Source organism: Pectinophora gossypiella, chromosome 9, assembly GCF_024362695.1.
Source record: "Pectinophora gossypiella chromosome 9, ilPecGoss1.1, whole genome shotgun sequence".
NCBI classification, from domain to species: domain Eukaryota; kingdom Metazoa; phylum Arthropoda; class Insecta; order Lepidoptera; family Gelechiidae; genus Pectinophora; species Pectinophora gossypiella.
This window is the reverse complement of record NC_065412.1, coordinates 1511639-1526712: the sequence shown is the minus strand read 5'-3', so window position 1 is coordinate 1526712 and position 15074 is coordinate 1511639. Positions and strand designations below refer to the sequence as shown.

The 15074-nt window shown below is 39.3% G+C and overlaps 1 protein-coding gene across 3 annotated transcripts; it reads right to left on the bottom strand.

The window, feature by feature from the left end:
* Positions 1-127: 127 nt before the first annotated feature.
* On the bottom strand, positions 128-10476 carry LOC126369592 (zinc finger protein 1). 3 transcript variants are annotated; one of them, XM_050014076.1, is made up of 4 exons: positions 10004-10476; positions 5102-5292; positions 2864-4934; positions 128-2770 (listed from the first exon to the last, which is right to left on the bottom strand). In XM_050014076.1, the coding sequence occupies exons 1-4, from the start codon at positions 10131-10133 to the stop codon at positions 2577-2579; spliced, it is 2586 nt and encodes an 861-aa protein (XP_049870033.1). In that variant the 5' UTR covers positions 10134-10476; the 3' UTR covers positions 128-2576. The 3 variants fall into 3 exon arrangements, with proteins under 3 accessions (XP_049870033.1, XP_049870034.1, XP_049870035.1); XM_050014077.1 differs by having other exon boundaries at positions 5120-5292; XM_050014078.1 differs by having other exon boundaries at positions 10342-10476.
* Between the last annotated feature and the right edge of the window lie 4598 nt (positions 10477-15074).

The window sequence follows — 15074 nt, the reverse complement described above, 5'->3', positions numbered from 1 at the left end:
CACAAATCGCGCGTGCGGCGACGACGGAGTCGGTTGAGAAGTTCGCGCCGTTCTGTCGTCTCCTTTCGTATTTTTTTGAATATTTCGGAAGATTATTATTAGGAGGTTAATAAAATAAAATTCTCTATTCGCATTGAAATGTCAATATATATTTTTAATATTCATAAATTCAATAATATACATTATAATATCAAGTAAAATGAATTACTATTATAATTTATATAGGCAATATTTTAACACATGTTAATCTATGGGTAGATTTAACAATCTAGTGTTACTTACTTAACAAATGATCAGCAACCTGTGACGCGCGCGCACGGCGGGGGCGGCGCGCGATACAACAAACACGTATTATTATGGCAATAGGAATTCACATTTGGCTTACACTAACCTACAGCTACATTACACGGAGGATCAATACTCTCGCAATGTCAACATTGCACCAGTAACTAAACAATGCCGTAGTACGTACAAATTGCCGTCTTCTTGTACAAAATAAAATCATTTTCATATAAAATTTATTTTAAGCCTTAAAATTATTTTTGGCACAAAACTAAAACTAAAGTAACTAATGATGGGATCAATATATATTACAATTTCCACATCATATCATAAACTAAGTAATCTTTGGTTTATCTAGCCCACCGCCGATAATTTGGAAGTCACTTACATAATATACACATTTAAATTATAATAAAATATGAAATAGTTTAAACAGACTCGCTTAATCCAATAAATATGTTTAATTTACAGATAGGTTACAATAAGAATAAATGTATAATTTGTGGATGTTTGTGGAGTCGCACCGGAGTACGGCGACACGGCCCGGTGGCGCGTGCTGCATCGGGTATGGTGCGGTGCTGCTTCATGCAGGAGCCAGTAGATACATTCTTATTAAACCCTTACAAGATAATGTACGGTTTGCAATAAGTAATTAATATAATTCGTTGCTTAGAAACCCACAAAATTAACTTTATCTACTTACAGTATAAAATAGAGAAATAATCCGTAACTTGTAAGTATATCTTAATGTATTTTTGCTTTAGGAACTTTCAGTTCTAATTTACTGCTGACAGGATGAGCATTCGCATCTTGAATGTACTTGTCATCCGTTTATAATTTATTATTATTAAGTATAAGTATCTACTTCGTTGTGATGTGACACACGGTCAGGTCAATATGATGTTGACTGATACAAACTTATTGTACACCGAACTATATTTAAGTACATTGATGCAATAAATAATATAATAAAATATAATAGAGCGATAGAGACTAAACAATGTGAAATTAAGAAAATAGTGACATTGAACTTGTTTGAAAACTTGTTTGTAACTAACAATATCATTAGATTTTTGACACTGTATGATCAAATTTTAATATTACATACATTTATGCATTAGTAATTTGAAAAATATTAGATTTAATGCGGTTCGTAGGTAAACAGCTGTACTTATTGTCACAATACGTGTGCGCGTGCGACGCGGCCGCAGCCGGGCCCGGCGCCGGCGCCGGCCGCGCGTGCCCGCGCCCCTTGCAAGCCGTCGTATTTACAAGCGCGTCTTTACAATATTTACAATATCAATTATGTACATGTAGTCGTAATCCTATATTTTTTGGACTAATCTAATCGTTAATTAAACACAGCAGAGATCCCATAGGAGTATTATGGAATGCTTGTAACTTAAGTAAAGATTGAATCTATCTAAACACTTAATATGTATTAAAGATGAAAGCTTATTAACTACTTAATAATTTAAGATTGAGTAACAGAGGATAGCTACGTCGAAATGGCAATCCTTTGTGGTGCCCTCCTGCTATACTGGTTGTTAGTGAAATACTGACCGACATTAACATTTACGTAGAGTCAATACAGGCTTAAAGCATTTACGAACTTTGGCGATGTACTTTGTTATACGTATATTGTCACATAAACGGAAGAATTACACAAAGGTAGAGTTATTTTTATCACTAGAATATTGTCATCATAATAGGTCTAGTACGATTGTATCTGTAGTACTTAGTCAAGGCTCGATAGTCGTCCAGACTTCGCTTCTTAATTTATACATGTATGTAGTATCTAAGTAATTACATGAGAGTCGGTATTTGTTTGTCTGGTGTATAAAAATAATAATATTATGTATAATAAAACTTACTATTCATGAGTATTATGTTACAGGTACTGGCCTTTGGAAATCAGCTCATTAAATTATTAATATTTAAAAATAAACGAGTATAATATTTTTGGTATGTTACATGGCACATCTCTTTGGTATATTTTTGGCACTACATATACAAAAATATAAATAGGTAAATCATAACTACGTTCTACGGTACAATGTTATGATGTTGAGCAATGAAAACCTTACGTCGAAATGAAAATACCGAGCGATAATACTTTAATTATCGTGAGTTATTATGCAGAATTAATATAAAGTTTATCTTATAACATTCTATGAGGTAAATTTCTAAATGGTAACAGTATTGTATTCGTTGTGTATTTACCATTATACTGTAGGTGAAGGAGTTGCCGAGTACAGTGTGAGTGCAGCAGCGGCACGGGGCGCGCGGCGCGCCTAGTCCCTGTAGGGCTTGCAGATGGCGAAGCGGTGGTTCATGTGTTGCGAGTAGGAGCCGGAGTGGGAGAACTTCTTCAGACACTTGCAGCATTGGAAGGGCTTCTCGCCGGTGTGCAGCCGCTTGTGTTCCGTCAGGTGGTGCTTGTGCTTGAATGCCTTTGGACACTCCATGCATTTGTACGGTCGCTGTCCTGCAAAATAATTTATTTCGTTACCTCTCTGCAAATGATATTGGTTTTTAAAAAATTGCTCGATATTTAAATATTGTAAGGTAAGGTACTGACCTGAATGTTCATATTTGTGTCTTGCGAGGGAGCTTTGTTTGACGAAGGTTTTGTCGCATTGATCGCAGACGAACTGTCCCTCTCCTTCCTTGAACTCTGCCCCCGGCTTTAGTTTGCTCCTTTTAAGTACTGAGGCGTCATCGTCGAATTCGTTCTGTGTCTGAATTTCCTCTCCCCAAGGGTGGCGCTCATACGACGGACTAGATTCTTGTCGATTGATGTCAGATGACATGTGCATGTTAACTAACGGAGATCGTGCATGTGACATGTCGTTGTATTGGAGAAGCTTCTCCATCGGCATCACTGGGTTGATGGACATTTTCTGAGATAATAATCTCTTATGACCGTTAATTGTCTCCCCAGGCGACGGCGACAGCCGGAAGTCGGTAAAGGATGAAGATGAGCAGTTGGAATGTGGGTACGTGTTGACGTAGTTGGTACGATGTGGCGTTGTGCTTCGTGAGGATTTTTGGCTCAAGTTGACCGCTTCCTCTGAGTCGGAATGTGTAACAGAAATGTTGCACGGTGGTGAAGGAGACGGACTAGATGTTATAGATGCGTTCGTTTTTTTTGTAGACAGATCCAATGGCTGATCGGAAATGGGCACTGACTGTGTCATTCTGCGTTCTCTTGCTCTGTTGTTTTGGAACCAAACCTGCACTACTCTGTTATCAAGACCAATCAGTTGAGCTATTTTTTTGAACTCGTCACGGTTGGGCCGCGGATTCTCCGAGTAATGTTGTTTGAGCACCACTTGCTGCTCCTCACTGAGAGCGGTGCGGACTCTTATCTTCCGATCATTGTCATGCAATGACATTTTGTCTTCGCGCTCTTCCCGAGTGTAATCCTCGTCTTCACTCGCGCTGACTCCACTTTGAATCGACGCGCGCATTTCAGCTTCTAACCTATTGAGAGCTACCGTTTCTGCTATTTGCGCAGGTAACCCTTCATGTTTTCTAAACAAACTTCCACATAAAACCTTTTCATGATCCAGCAGTTCACTTTTGTTGCTGAACGTAGCATTACATTGCATGCATCTGTGAACATCGTCTGGATCTTCTTTGACGATCACGTGTGAAGGTGGAGGCGATTCTATACTAGGACATACGTTTCCTGACACAGGGGACAATTTTTCCATATTTACTCTAAAAAATTGTTTAGTGACAGACGCGTTTACAGATTCTAAAATCGTATTAAAAATTGGAGGTTTAATGTCATCTTCCGATCCATTATTATTCAGAGGGACGGAATCATAATTACGTGAAAGAGATCGCAGTTCAGGTTCTCGATCCTCCTGCTCCCTCTTCACCGAGGTGATTTCTTCGTCCTCGATGTCCATGACCAGCTCGGCACTACCTTCGGATCGCTTGTCATCTTCCGTTACTTCTTCGATCAAATCTTCTGGGTTTTCGAGAGGAAGACTACCATGCTTTTGATTTAAAGTACTATCCATTTTCCTTTGCTGATACTGCGATGAAGCTAATTGCTCGAAAAGCTGGCTCAAAGATGCCGGAAAACTATAAGGAGTAATTCCGCTCGCTGGACTCATCGGCATCCCAGGTGGCATGTAAAACGGATTCATCCCAGTTTGCGCTAAAGGTGCCCGATGAAAATTGTTATCCTGGGATGATATCGAAGCAAAAAAGGCAGCGGCTTCGTTGTACTTGGGCAGGATTGGTAGGAAAGAATTTCCATTTGGTGGTATATTATTGTTTAGTTGGGAAGCAACCATCGCGCTGGTACGCTTTCTTGACGGACTTCTTTCGGGGTTGAGTGCCGGGTTGGTAGGCTTTATTCTACCCATTTTTATATTCATGACGAGACACTTCTTGGAGGTCATGTGGCTGGAATACGACCCTGAGTGAGAAAACTTCTTCCCACAGTTGGCGCACTCGAAGGGCTTCTCGCCGCTGTGTATGCGGAGGTGCTCCTTGAGGTGGTGTTTGAACTTGAACGCCTTGTCGCAGTCATTGCACTTGAATTTGCGCAGCAGCGCACTCTCGTCGTGGCTGATCATGTGCCGCTGCAGGCGGTACACGTTCGCGAAGCTCTTGTGGCAGATCTTGCATGACTGTGGAACAAAAGTCATTTATTAGGTGAATATTCCGTTTATGATATTATTTGCAGCGTAGGTTGTTTATGCCGTCGGCGATGTCGTTGTTACAGAAGGAAGTTAAAAAAAAGCTAATATAATATGTCAGAAGCGTGTAAGCTAGAGTTATTAGAATATGCACTGACATATTTGAGTGTATGGACCTGTGTGCTGGGCGAGTGCAGCGTCTCGTGTCGCTCTAGCTGCTCCCGCGTGGGGTACTGGCCACGACACTGGCTGCAGGCGAAGGGTCCGCCGGGGCCGAGCGGGGAGCCGCCGCGCTCCTCCTCCTCCTCGGCCGGCTTGCCCTCCGCACCACCGCCCGCCAGTGGCCGGACTGTCGACAACACACAATACATGTTACACACACCTGAATTGTTACTAGTTTTGGGTCATAAATGATTTCCAATGCTTTGTTCTAGTGAGCGTTATACCGTGCGAACGCTAATTGGAACAAAATGACACACACACGTTGTTTCCGATTAAAATTACCGAGGACACCTTAACGGGCGATGTTCGCTTTATGAAAACAAACATGGCAACGACGATTCAATTTGGAGTTGGTTATTTCGGTAATACGGCTCGTTTTCCCACGTAATATCGTTTTTAAAAGCGGCAGTGGCGGCGCGCGCCGTAAATCAAATATAATAAAGAGCAAAACAACGGCTCGACGTATTAATTAGCGCGCCGCGGCGGACACATGCACGCTGTAATCCGCTATCGGGACACCGGTATTGAATTTTAGAAAATACGGTCTCGTAAAACGAACATATCGCACAGAGGTAGATAATATTCAGCTGGCAGTTCAGAGTACACATATTACATCCATTTTATATTATTATCTACGTTTGTTATCTAATACGGTTCCATTTGTTAATAAATTATGATTATGTATTAGCTTATCATAGATCGAATTAGTATTAAACTAAGAGGATGTAGGTATTTATTATTCTCTCCTATATATAAGGAAACTTATTAGGTATATGCGGTTTGCATATTTATCGTTCCGCTACTCGCTAAAAGATGGCGCTAGTAGTATCTAAAAACGGGAGACTGGTGGTAGTAGAGGATACTACGCTGTTAAAACACATTCAAGTGTTTTATTTCGCAAACCTGTGTAATTTATAAAAAAAGTACCTATGAAATTCTTATACAATTTTAGTTGTGAGATTTGTTTAATAGTTTAAAAATGTCCCATCACCAAAGAAATAGGTTTAGCAGCTTATTTAAAATAATCTTAAGTGTTTTGACTGAAGAATCTGTCATATATCATTTTCTTAACACAATATATTATGTTAATAGAGGTAAGGAATGTGGTATAGTATCAACAGTCGCATGTGTTGTAAAGTTACATGCTAGTTATGTATTAAACTGTCTACATGTAGTTGAACTACGAAACTCACGTTTGTCAATTTGTTAGTAGAGTAGTAAAGTGTAGACGCAATAACGTACCTACTCTACTAATATATAGGCACGTAGAGCTGGAATCAGAAAAAGTACTCAATGTTCCATATGTGATGTAGCATCATAACAAAATTAATTGAAGTCTCCGATTAGAATTATAGGCAGTAACATAAAACAGCAGTAAAAATAACATTTCATGAAGCAAGGTGTCTCTATTCCCCACTAGGTGGCGCTACTCTCATTGTTAAAGTTTTATTAATTGTGTAAAAATTGATTCCATTATAAAGTAAAAAATATTAGCTCGATAGGTCCTTAAAACTAATGTATTGTCCCGAAATTAGAACGACTGTCGTTTTTGTCCCTGAAGAAAATAGATTAATATAAAAAGATATATTCCAAAGTGTTAACATTTGAATAATTTATTTTAATGTTAATTACATAGATTACGTAAATTTAAAATAAGAATTTATTACCGGGCCGCCAAGAAAGCTTTCGCGGACCGCACGCGTCCTATTGGCCGTGTGCTGCAGACTTTTGATTTAGATGATGATAATGTTTATTTTTATCTGTTTCTTAATTACTTATAAAACATTTGAGTTAATGAACGAGTCAGAAATTAAATATACTTAAATCGATATTGTTAACGCCGGTACGTTAACGTTAAGCTAAGCTAATAGAAGTTTAGTATAGAGCTAAGGGGTAGCTAGCTAAGGGGTGGTGACTCCGAAGAGAGCTAAATAAAACCGAACCCGTCGAGTGCTGATCGTACACTGATTTATTGTTTCCACCAATTGAACCCACTGCAACGTATAACGTATGACAAAGTGCACGCTATGCTAAATTAAATTAAGTACAATGAATTCTAATTTGTAAAGTAATAAAAAATATGAATGTGCGTGCGTTAGCTCGTACAGATATAATATAATGATAACGTGTTACACATGAACAAGTGTTTATCGTGGGTTAGGTGGACCGGATGAGTACACCTACACACGACAATACGATATCGGCCGGTACATGTTCCGCGCACGGGCAGAGTGCGTCCGTTAACCGCTGATAAAAAACTAGAGGCACACACACTTACACAGCTCGCTTCCTATTGCGCTGTTAATAAATAACAATTATTACACACACACCTCGGCAACTAGCGGGAGATAAGAGGTCGATTGTTGATCGCACACAGGCGCGCGGTGGTGATTGGTCACACCTGTGCGGCGCGGGCGCGGGTGCGGGCGGGACGGACGCTCAAGAAAAAACCCCGCCTGCTGGTGCCAGACACCATGTTGTTCATACAGTCTCTTCCACATTGTAATTGCACGCTGGGAGAATTATTTATTGTTTGTTTCATTATATATTAGCTCGTGGTTTACGTGAAATATTTTGACCAGTTTTGTCTACCCAGTCCAAAACACATAGGTCAAATGTCGTTTCAGCTATAAATGCCATAATACCTAATTAGAAATTTGCAATCGTTACCCATGATAGAGTTTTCCAATTCCACCTACGACTTTTTTCGAATGTTTTCTTTTTCAAAACTAGTAGAAATAATGGTAGATAGGTATATTACGCAATTTATCATCCTATTATTATTATTGTGTTTGATAGTGGTCGCTTTTCAGAATTAATTAAAACAATTCTTGGCATAACATTAGTTAACATAACAGCTGTCTAATGAAATAGAAATATTTTATTTATTGCGTTAAAAGAGACACGTTGATTTTTTGCAAACCTTTAAATTCTAGCGCAAGTAAATTCAGTTTATATTTATGTGTCAAGTTACCACCTTGGGCATGTGCACGTATGTTAACTTATACATAGTTGTAATTACTATTTGATAAATAAATAAGTAGAGTTTAACAATAATGATGTCAATGGAATTAATTTTGGCAATAACGAGAACATTTTTATAAGCCTTATTTTCTATTTAATCTTAGATCCTAATATTTTTATAAGTAACTATTGCATATTTTAAATATCTATTTATACATTTTGCGTAAAAACTTACACCATGGCATATTTTTAGACACACAGACTGTTATTCAAGTAGAAATAATCGCGACCATTATACTGTTATAAAAACGATTATCACTAATCTCATGCAGTTACAAATGAATTCAATAACTACGTCTGTAATTCTGATTCGGAATTTGGAAACATTGAGCCTATTAGTCACAGAGGATGAGTCACGGGAAGGTACTGCTGTCATCTCGATACCTATCACTCCCACCTATCTGTGAAGCCGACAGTTTGTCGCGGTAATGAAGCCGTTAATTTGAAGCCGAGCAAACAAGTGATTAGCGATGTACAAAGTGATACTTATCGATTCCATGAACTGTTTGCCTCTGCACTCACGATTTGCGTCTGTTTACGTTACACTCATTTCCTTATTTAGATTTTAAATTTGATCTCTATTTTGTCTATAAAATCTACGGCCATGTTGTCTAATTTATAAGACAAACGGGTTAATCAAGTTATTATTTACTGAATTAGTGTTTATAGGGTCATTTTTAAAATACAACGACAATTAACATGTTTTCGAACGTATTAAGCTCACGTTATGTTGCGAGTTGTTGATGCTCTTGAAATTCACAAATACATTTCCTATTTCATTCGTAAGGTTAGTTTCTAAGAATCATACGTTCCCTTACACCTTCAAAAATCAAATGCAAAAATCAAAGCTGTTAATGATTTTATTTAATATAAATAAAATCATTAACAGCTTTTGTATTTTCAAACATAATAAAAATATGTCATAGGTAATTATTACGTATATCAAACCGCAAGCACTATACGCCGCACACGTTGAAATAATTCGTGAAATATTTAATGAATTACCTACCTAGTAGTTCGTTTCTTTTTTGAAGTACATGCAAATTAATTTGATTTTTTTTTGTTTGTATTATTAAACGCGCCACTGTCCGAGTGGCCCACGTTTGATCTACCTCGTAGAACGATGAATGAACTTGCACTAATTTATTCATCCGCGTTCCACAAACTCTCTCATCTGAAACATTGGGTACCTATTGTAGCTCGGCCCAACGCATCAAACGTCGCTATAATATTATCCACTCCAGACAGGCGGCATTCAAAGAAGAAAATTGAAATAAAAGTAAAAGAAGAAAAAGCAAATGAATTAAAACAACATAATCATTTACGATTTAAGATGGTGAAAGTGAGTGGGGTTCCCCTCGACAAACGAAACTTTCTTTCAAGTCTGTGTGTACCTGTTCCCGAATCTCAAGTGGATGAATTATGTCCCGAGGGAGCGCAAGGGGGGTTAAACACGGAGTTATTTCTAATGAAGACGTGCTCGAGTTTTATTTTTAATGCAGCCGAGGTGATATCACTCTCACCTGTTCTCAGTTAACATCATTGTCACGCTGAACCGACTCGGTACTGGGTACCCCTCATTAAGTCACTGATCGGGTTTGCTATTGACATTGAGATTGCAAATGTTTTGGAATTGATTTACATGGGTACATAATTTGTAACAAAATTGGTACACCTAACTGACAAGAGTCTCTACTTAGTTGTGTTGTGGAACATAATATTTTGACTAATTAATATAGAGAAAAAAATAATATATACGTAAATAGTGAGATGAATATGATAAAAGCAAATAAACAAAAAGAAAGGAAGCTTACTTAAGGCCGCGAGCCGCCTGGCCGAGGTGGTGGACGTGGGGACCTGCTTACTCCTCATGTCCGCAAGCCAACCGGCCGCCAAGCATTCGTACCAACCGCCAACTCCCATAAGCGAGCTCTGCACTTTCATCGAGTGACACCTCGTTTACACCTCACTATCGCGGCTATCTCTACCGCGGCGCGCACTTTGCGACGTCGACGATGACACTGCGCCGCGATCGCATCTACGACGTACTACTACACGGAGATTTCACAGCCTCCGCTGACGTCAGCGGTAAAAGTCCCAGTTTCGGTATCCTCGGATACACGTGGACGCGTCCGTCAGGCGCGCTACTCACATCGGCAGGCGCCCCACACGTTGGCCAGGCTCCACAGGCGGTACGAGTAGCTGTCACCATAGCACCCGAACATGCTCTCATCGGTTCTCGCGACCATGGCCCGCGCGCGCGGACGGACGTGCAGAGTGCGGCGCGGCGCGCGGCGGAATGAAGCCGGTGGCCCGCCTCTCGCCCCGCCCTCGCCGCGCGCCCCCCGCCGCCGCCGCCCGCGCCTCCGCCTCACCTATACTTAATTAGTCGAGCCCACTGTGCGGCGCGCCGTGTGGCGTGCGAGGACGAGGACGGTGGCTATCCATCGTCAATATTCCAACACCTTGGCAAATACAAACGCACCGTGTTTTGTTTACGAATGTTGAGTGTAGCGAGACTGAATATTTATTATTTACGCTCTCGACAGACGCTCCACCTTCTGCAGCTCTACCTGTCTCTATCTAACATCGCACACTTTGCTGTGCAAATGATACATGAATACTAGTTATAGTATCGTTATAATAATTGGAACTTTGCACCAACTAGGTAGGTACCTATACGGTATCTAGGTAGTTGTTGTTATTGTCATGTCTCATACCAAATCTGATTATTGTAATAAGAATAAAAAAAAATACATATAAATCACTAGTAATATATATATACAGTTATTTAAATAATATTATGTAGAGTAAGGTAGAGACAGTTTAGGCGCGCAAGTTTCCCAACCTGAACTTTTGTTGCAGCTTTCGGTCGCTAGATGGCGCTAGTAGTAACATCGCGTCTCGTCGCGCGGCGTTCATTGCCCACTCACGTAGCTGTAACACACCATATTACTATTAACTCTTTGTTACAATAAAATGAACTGACATCATTAATGTGTTTGCGACTTTAGTGTTCTTAAACAAACAATAATGATATTAACAAACAATACGTGTTTAACAACTTGCTTACGAGTTGCTTGTAAATACGCACAAAATAATAAAATAATTAGAATAATGAGAGTATTTACCTACCTACCTAACAAATAATAATAAATAATATTGTTTTTCATTGTTGGGATAAAACAAAGAAAGCGCCTGGAGTGTCGGTAAGGGTACACTACCACCATAACTCACCTCATAAAAACGCCATTGAGGCAGAGTTGTGCAACCTGAAGACAATGCACCACCGACACACGTGCGCCCGCGCAGCCCACACCTCGCACATTGTTCGTACACTGCTGCTCTTTGTCTTGTATTTAGTTGTTTGTCATTTGCTTTATTATACAATAATATGACACGACGAATTTATTAAAAACGTCACAGAAGGGAAGATACAAGGAAAGAGAGGAAGGGGAACACCAAGAAGAGATTACATGGAACAGATTAAAAGAGAAGGCGAACATTATGTCTTATAAGGAAGTGGAAGAATAGGCCATTGATAGACAAGAATGGAGAATGCTACACCGACACGAGCGTGGCTCTTAAATTAATGATGATGACAATAAAAAATATAAAAATACAAATAGTTTACTGTGAACCTGTGTCTTATATATACCAGTAGGTATTGTTTTAATGACATAGGTTCAGTTCCTGGTCAGGTCTGAGGTGGTCTGGATTGCGATTGTATTTTAATACGATTTTACCCTGGTACCTTATTGGGTTTAGTAAGGTCTGTTATGAAAACGACTCACATGATAGCCGGTGTATGGCAAGTAGGCGATACTGCCCGCGAGTGTACAAGCAAGAGCTTTCACACTGCGTGTGCGCCGGTGTGGCAGTGGTCTATAACATTTGTACTTTATTCGGTCTCCGAGCGGGAATTAAGTGGTTTATAAATAAATGTGACTCATCCTGACACGAATGTTACATTGTAGCACTTGTGCAGTGCTTATACGCTTTTTGACATAACTAACTCTAGGTAAGTATATTTTCAAACAATTAAGATCTTAAAAACTCAATGTTAGTAAGAGGCAAGACGTTTTGTCAGTAATTATATTTAATAATAAGTCTACTAACGACCTTCGTGGTCCAGTGGTTGAGCGTTGGGCTCACGATCCGGAGGTCCCGGGTTCGATTCCCGGTGGAGACATATCACAAAAATTACTTTGTGGTTCCTAGTTTGGTTAGGACATTACTGGCTGATCACCAGATTGTCCGAAAGTAAGATGATCCGTGCTTCGGAAGGCACGTTAAGCCGTTGGTCCCGGTTACTACTTACTGATGTAAGTAAGTAGTCGTTACCATGAGCCATGTCAGGGGCCTAAGGCGGCTCAATAGTAACCCTGACACCAGGGGTGATGAGGTTGGTACTCCACCTCACAACCCACACGATAAGAAGAAGAAGTCGTTGTAATTTACAATTATGATTGTCATTTACATTTATTAAGTTTTATAGTAGATGCCTTGGTCATCTTAATATTCAAGATAACTCTACTGTGGAAAGTTACTCAATGTTGTACTAAGTTATGCGAATAGGTATGAGGAATAGGACACTGAAGTGGGAAGTACATTAAACAATTGATATATGCAAATACTTATTATAATAGTTGTTTATGTAAATAGTGGTGGAATGATACAGTGCATATAGTCTGGTTGTGAGTGTCTCCCACGGCCTGCAATAACATTCGTGCGCACATCTGGCGAGCCGCTACACCGCGCGGTCGCCGCGAGCGCACAGGTAAGGTTACCTTTTCGTTGTTCATTGTTTATTAGGAACTTACACTCTGTTTACTCAATTGCCTGTCTTTGTTAAACAATTACCGGAATAGAATTACTGGTAAGTAAACTTATATTTGATCCAATCAAGGAATTCTGGGTTTTTCTGTGACTGACGTAAACGACATTATTTGATATTATTTATTTATTAATGGATCACTATGGGGCATAATGGGACAGCTATGCACATTATAACATTTAGTTAGGACACAGTTAAACAAGGTAAAACAGTACTTATGTGATAGCCAATTAAAAGTAAACACAACATTCATTATAAAAAGAAAACATGATATTGCAAGTAGGTATTGATTTCAGTTTAATTATTGGTAAGGTGTAATAAGTACTTTGTATTTATACATCAGACGATTAAGTACACTCAAAATAAAAACGATTATATACTTAACTAATTTGTCTAACTGTGTACATAATGTACTCGTATTTATGTAGCACTACAGAATACTAAATAGTTATACTGCGTAAGTAATACTCTAATAGGACATTTAAAATACAAACATATAATAAGATCCAGCCTATTTTCCGCTTGGGTAGACAGAAAATACGAAATTCCACTTACTACGATCCTAACTTTTGCTTCTTCCATTCTCATCAGTCTTCGAGCATGCTCGCCGATATAGTCCTGACCTAGCTTTTTTTATAACATTCTTGATCTGATCACGGTACGTTCGTTTAGGCCTTCCTCTTCCACCCGATTTGAAAATTATTTTTGTAATCTACTTTTAATTTTAATTTTTATTAATTCCCTCTACACATCCAAACCATCTAAGGCAACCCTTTCCCAATTCTCGTCTCCACATCTTTTATCACACATTAAAAAAAATAGTACATATAAGTATGTATATCAAACCTCCAGGAAATATTGATATTATGTAGTCCTAGGCAAATTCATGGAAGCCTAAAATAATAATAATAATTTTTAAACTATTTTTAAATAAGTGATACGTTTCTTATGTGTATTGTATCGTATTTGTAGATATTTTTATTTTATTGTATTAATACAATATAAATATCGACAAATACGAATATCAGTGTAATCAGTAACCGATATCGGCGCGATTGTACGCCCGCGTGGCCGGGCCCGCATGCTACGGCTATTGTGACCTTTGCTCATTATTACAAGGTAATAACATATTAGTACTCTGGGAACCTTCACTACCCATTGTGCTATAATTACACTCGGCCTGTTTATTTCAGTACCTTGCACAATATATTAGTGACTAACTTTGCTAACTGTAAAGCCATATTACACGGACAGGACAAGTATAGGTACGAAATTATTTAGGTCTTACAATAATGATCGACAGAAATGCAGACCTAAACACGTTTTGTTATTTTACTCGACAATTGATTAGTGTTATCTATCAGTGAGGTATTATCGTAAAGAGGAAACGTTTAGTTTATTTAAATTATAACTATCAGTGCGGGTAAGCTGGACGTAAAAAAGTATATAAAAACAAGAGTATCAGTGAGTGACGGGCCCTTGCGGGGTTATCGCGGCGGAGCGGCGGAGCGGTAGATGGGCCGGCACGTCAGCTCCCACCACTGGGGACCGACAAAAAATAAGGTGAACTGATAACCACAACTGCTGCCTAACCTATATTTTAATTGTACGCTTTGTTTCCAAATAAATGGTGACGATTCTGGATCTGCCTTGATTATGTTTAAATGTCTTTTTTATTTGTACGCATCTTTCACACGTATGTGTTAAATCTGTTTGTCTTGCCTTTACAGCGACCCATGTAATTATAAATGAATTAGTTTTTGCGATGCATTGTGTGTGAGATCTTTTGTGTGTTATGCGGTGTGACACGTATACCGGCCGGCCCGGACGCCGGACGCCGGACATGTGGCGACCAGCCGCGCCACCTCCAACAATCGCTAATTGTACTGCACCCTGCCTTGCCCTAAACAATCACCACCGTCATTGCACTCTTACAGACAACTCTACTGTCAAGGCAGTAGAGCTCAGGTTACATAAAGATATGTTCAATGTAACTTTATGACAATACAGGTTGTCGCCAGATGGTCTGGAAGAAGCATTGTTTCGTT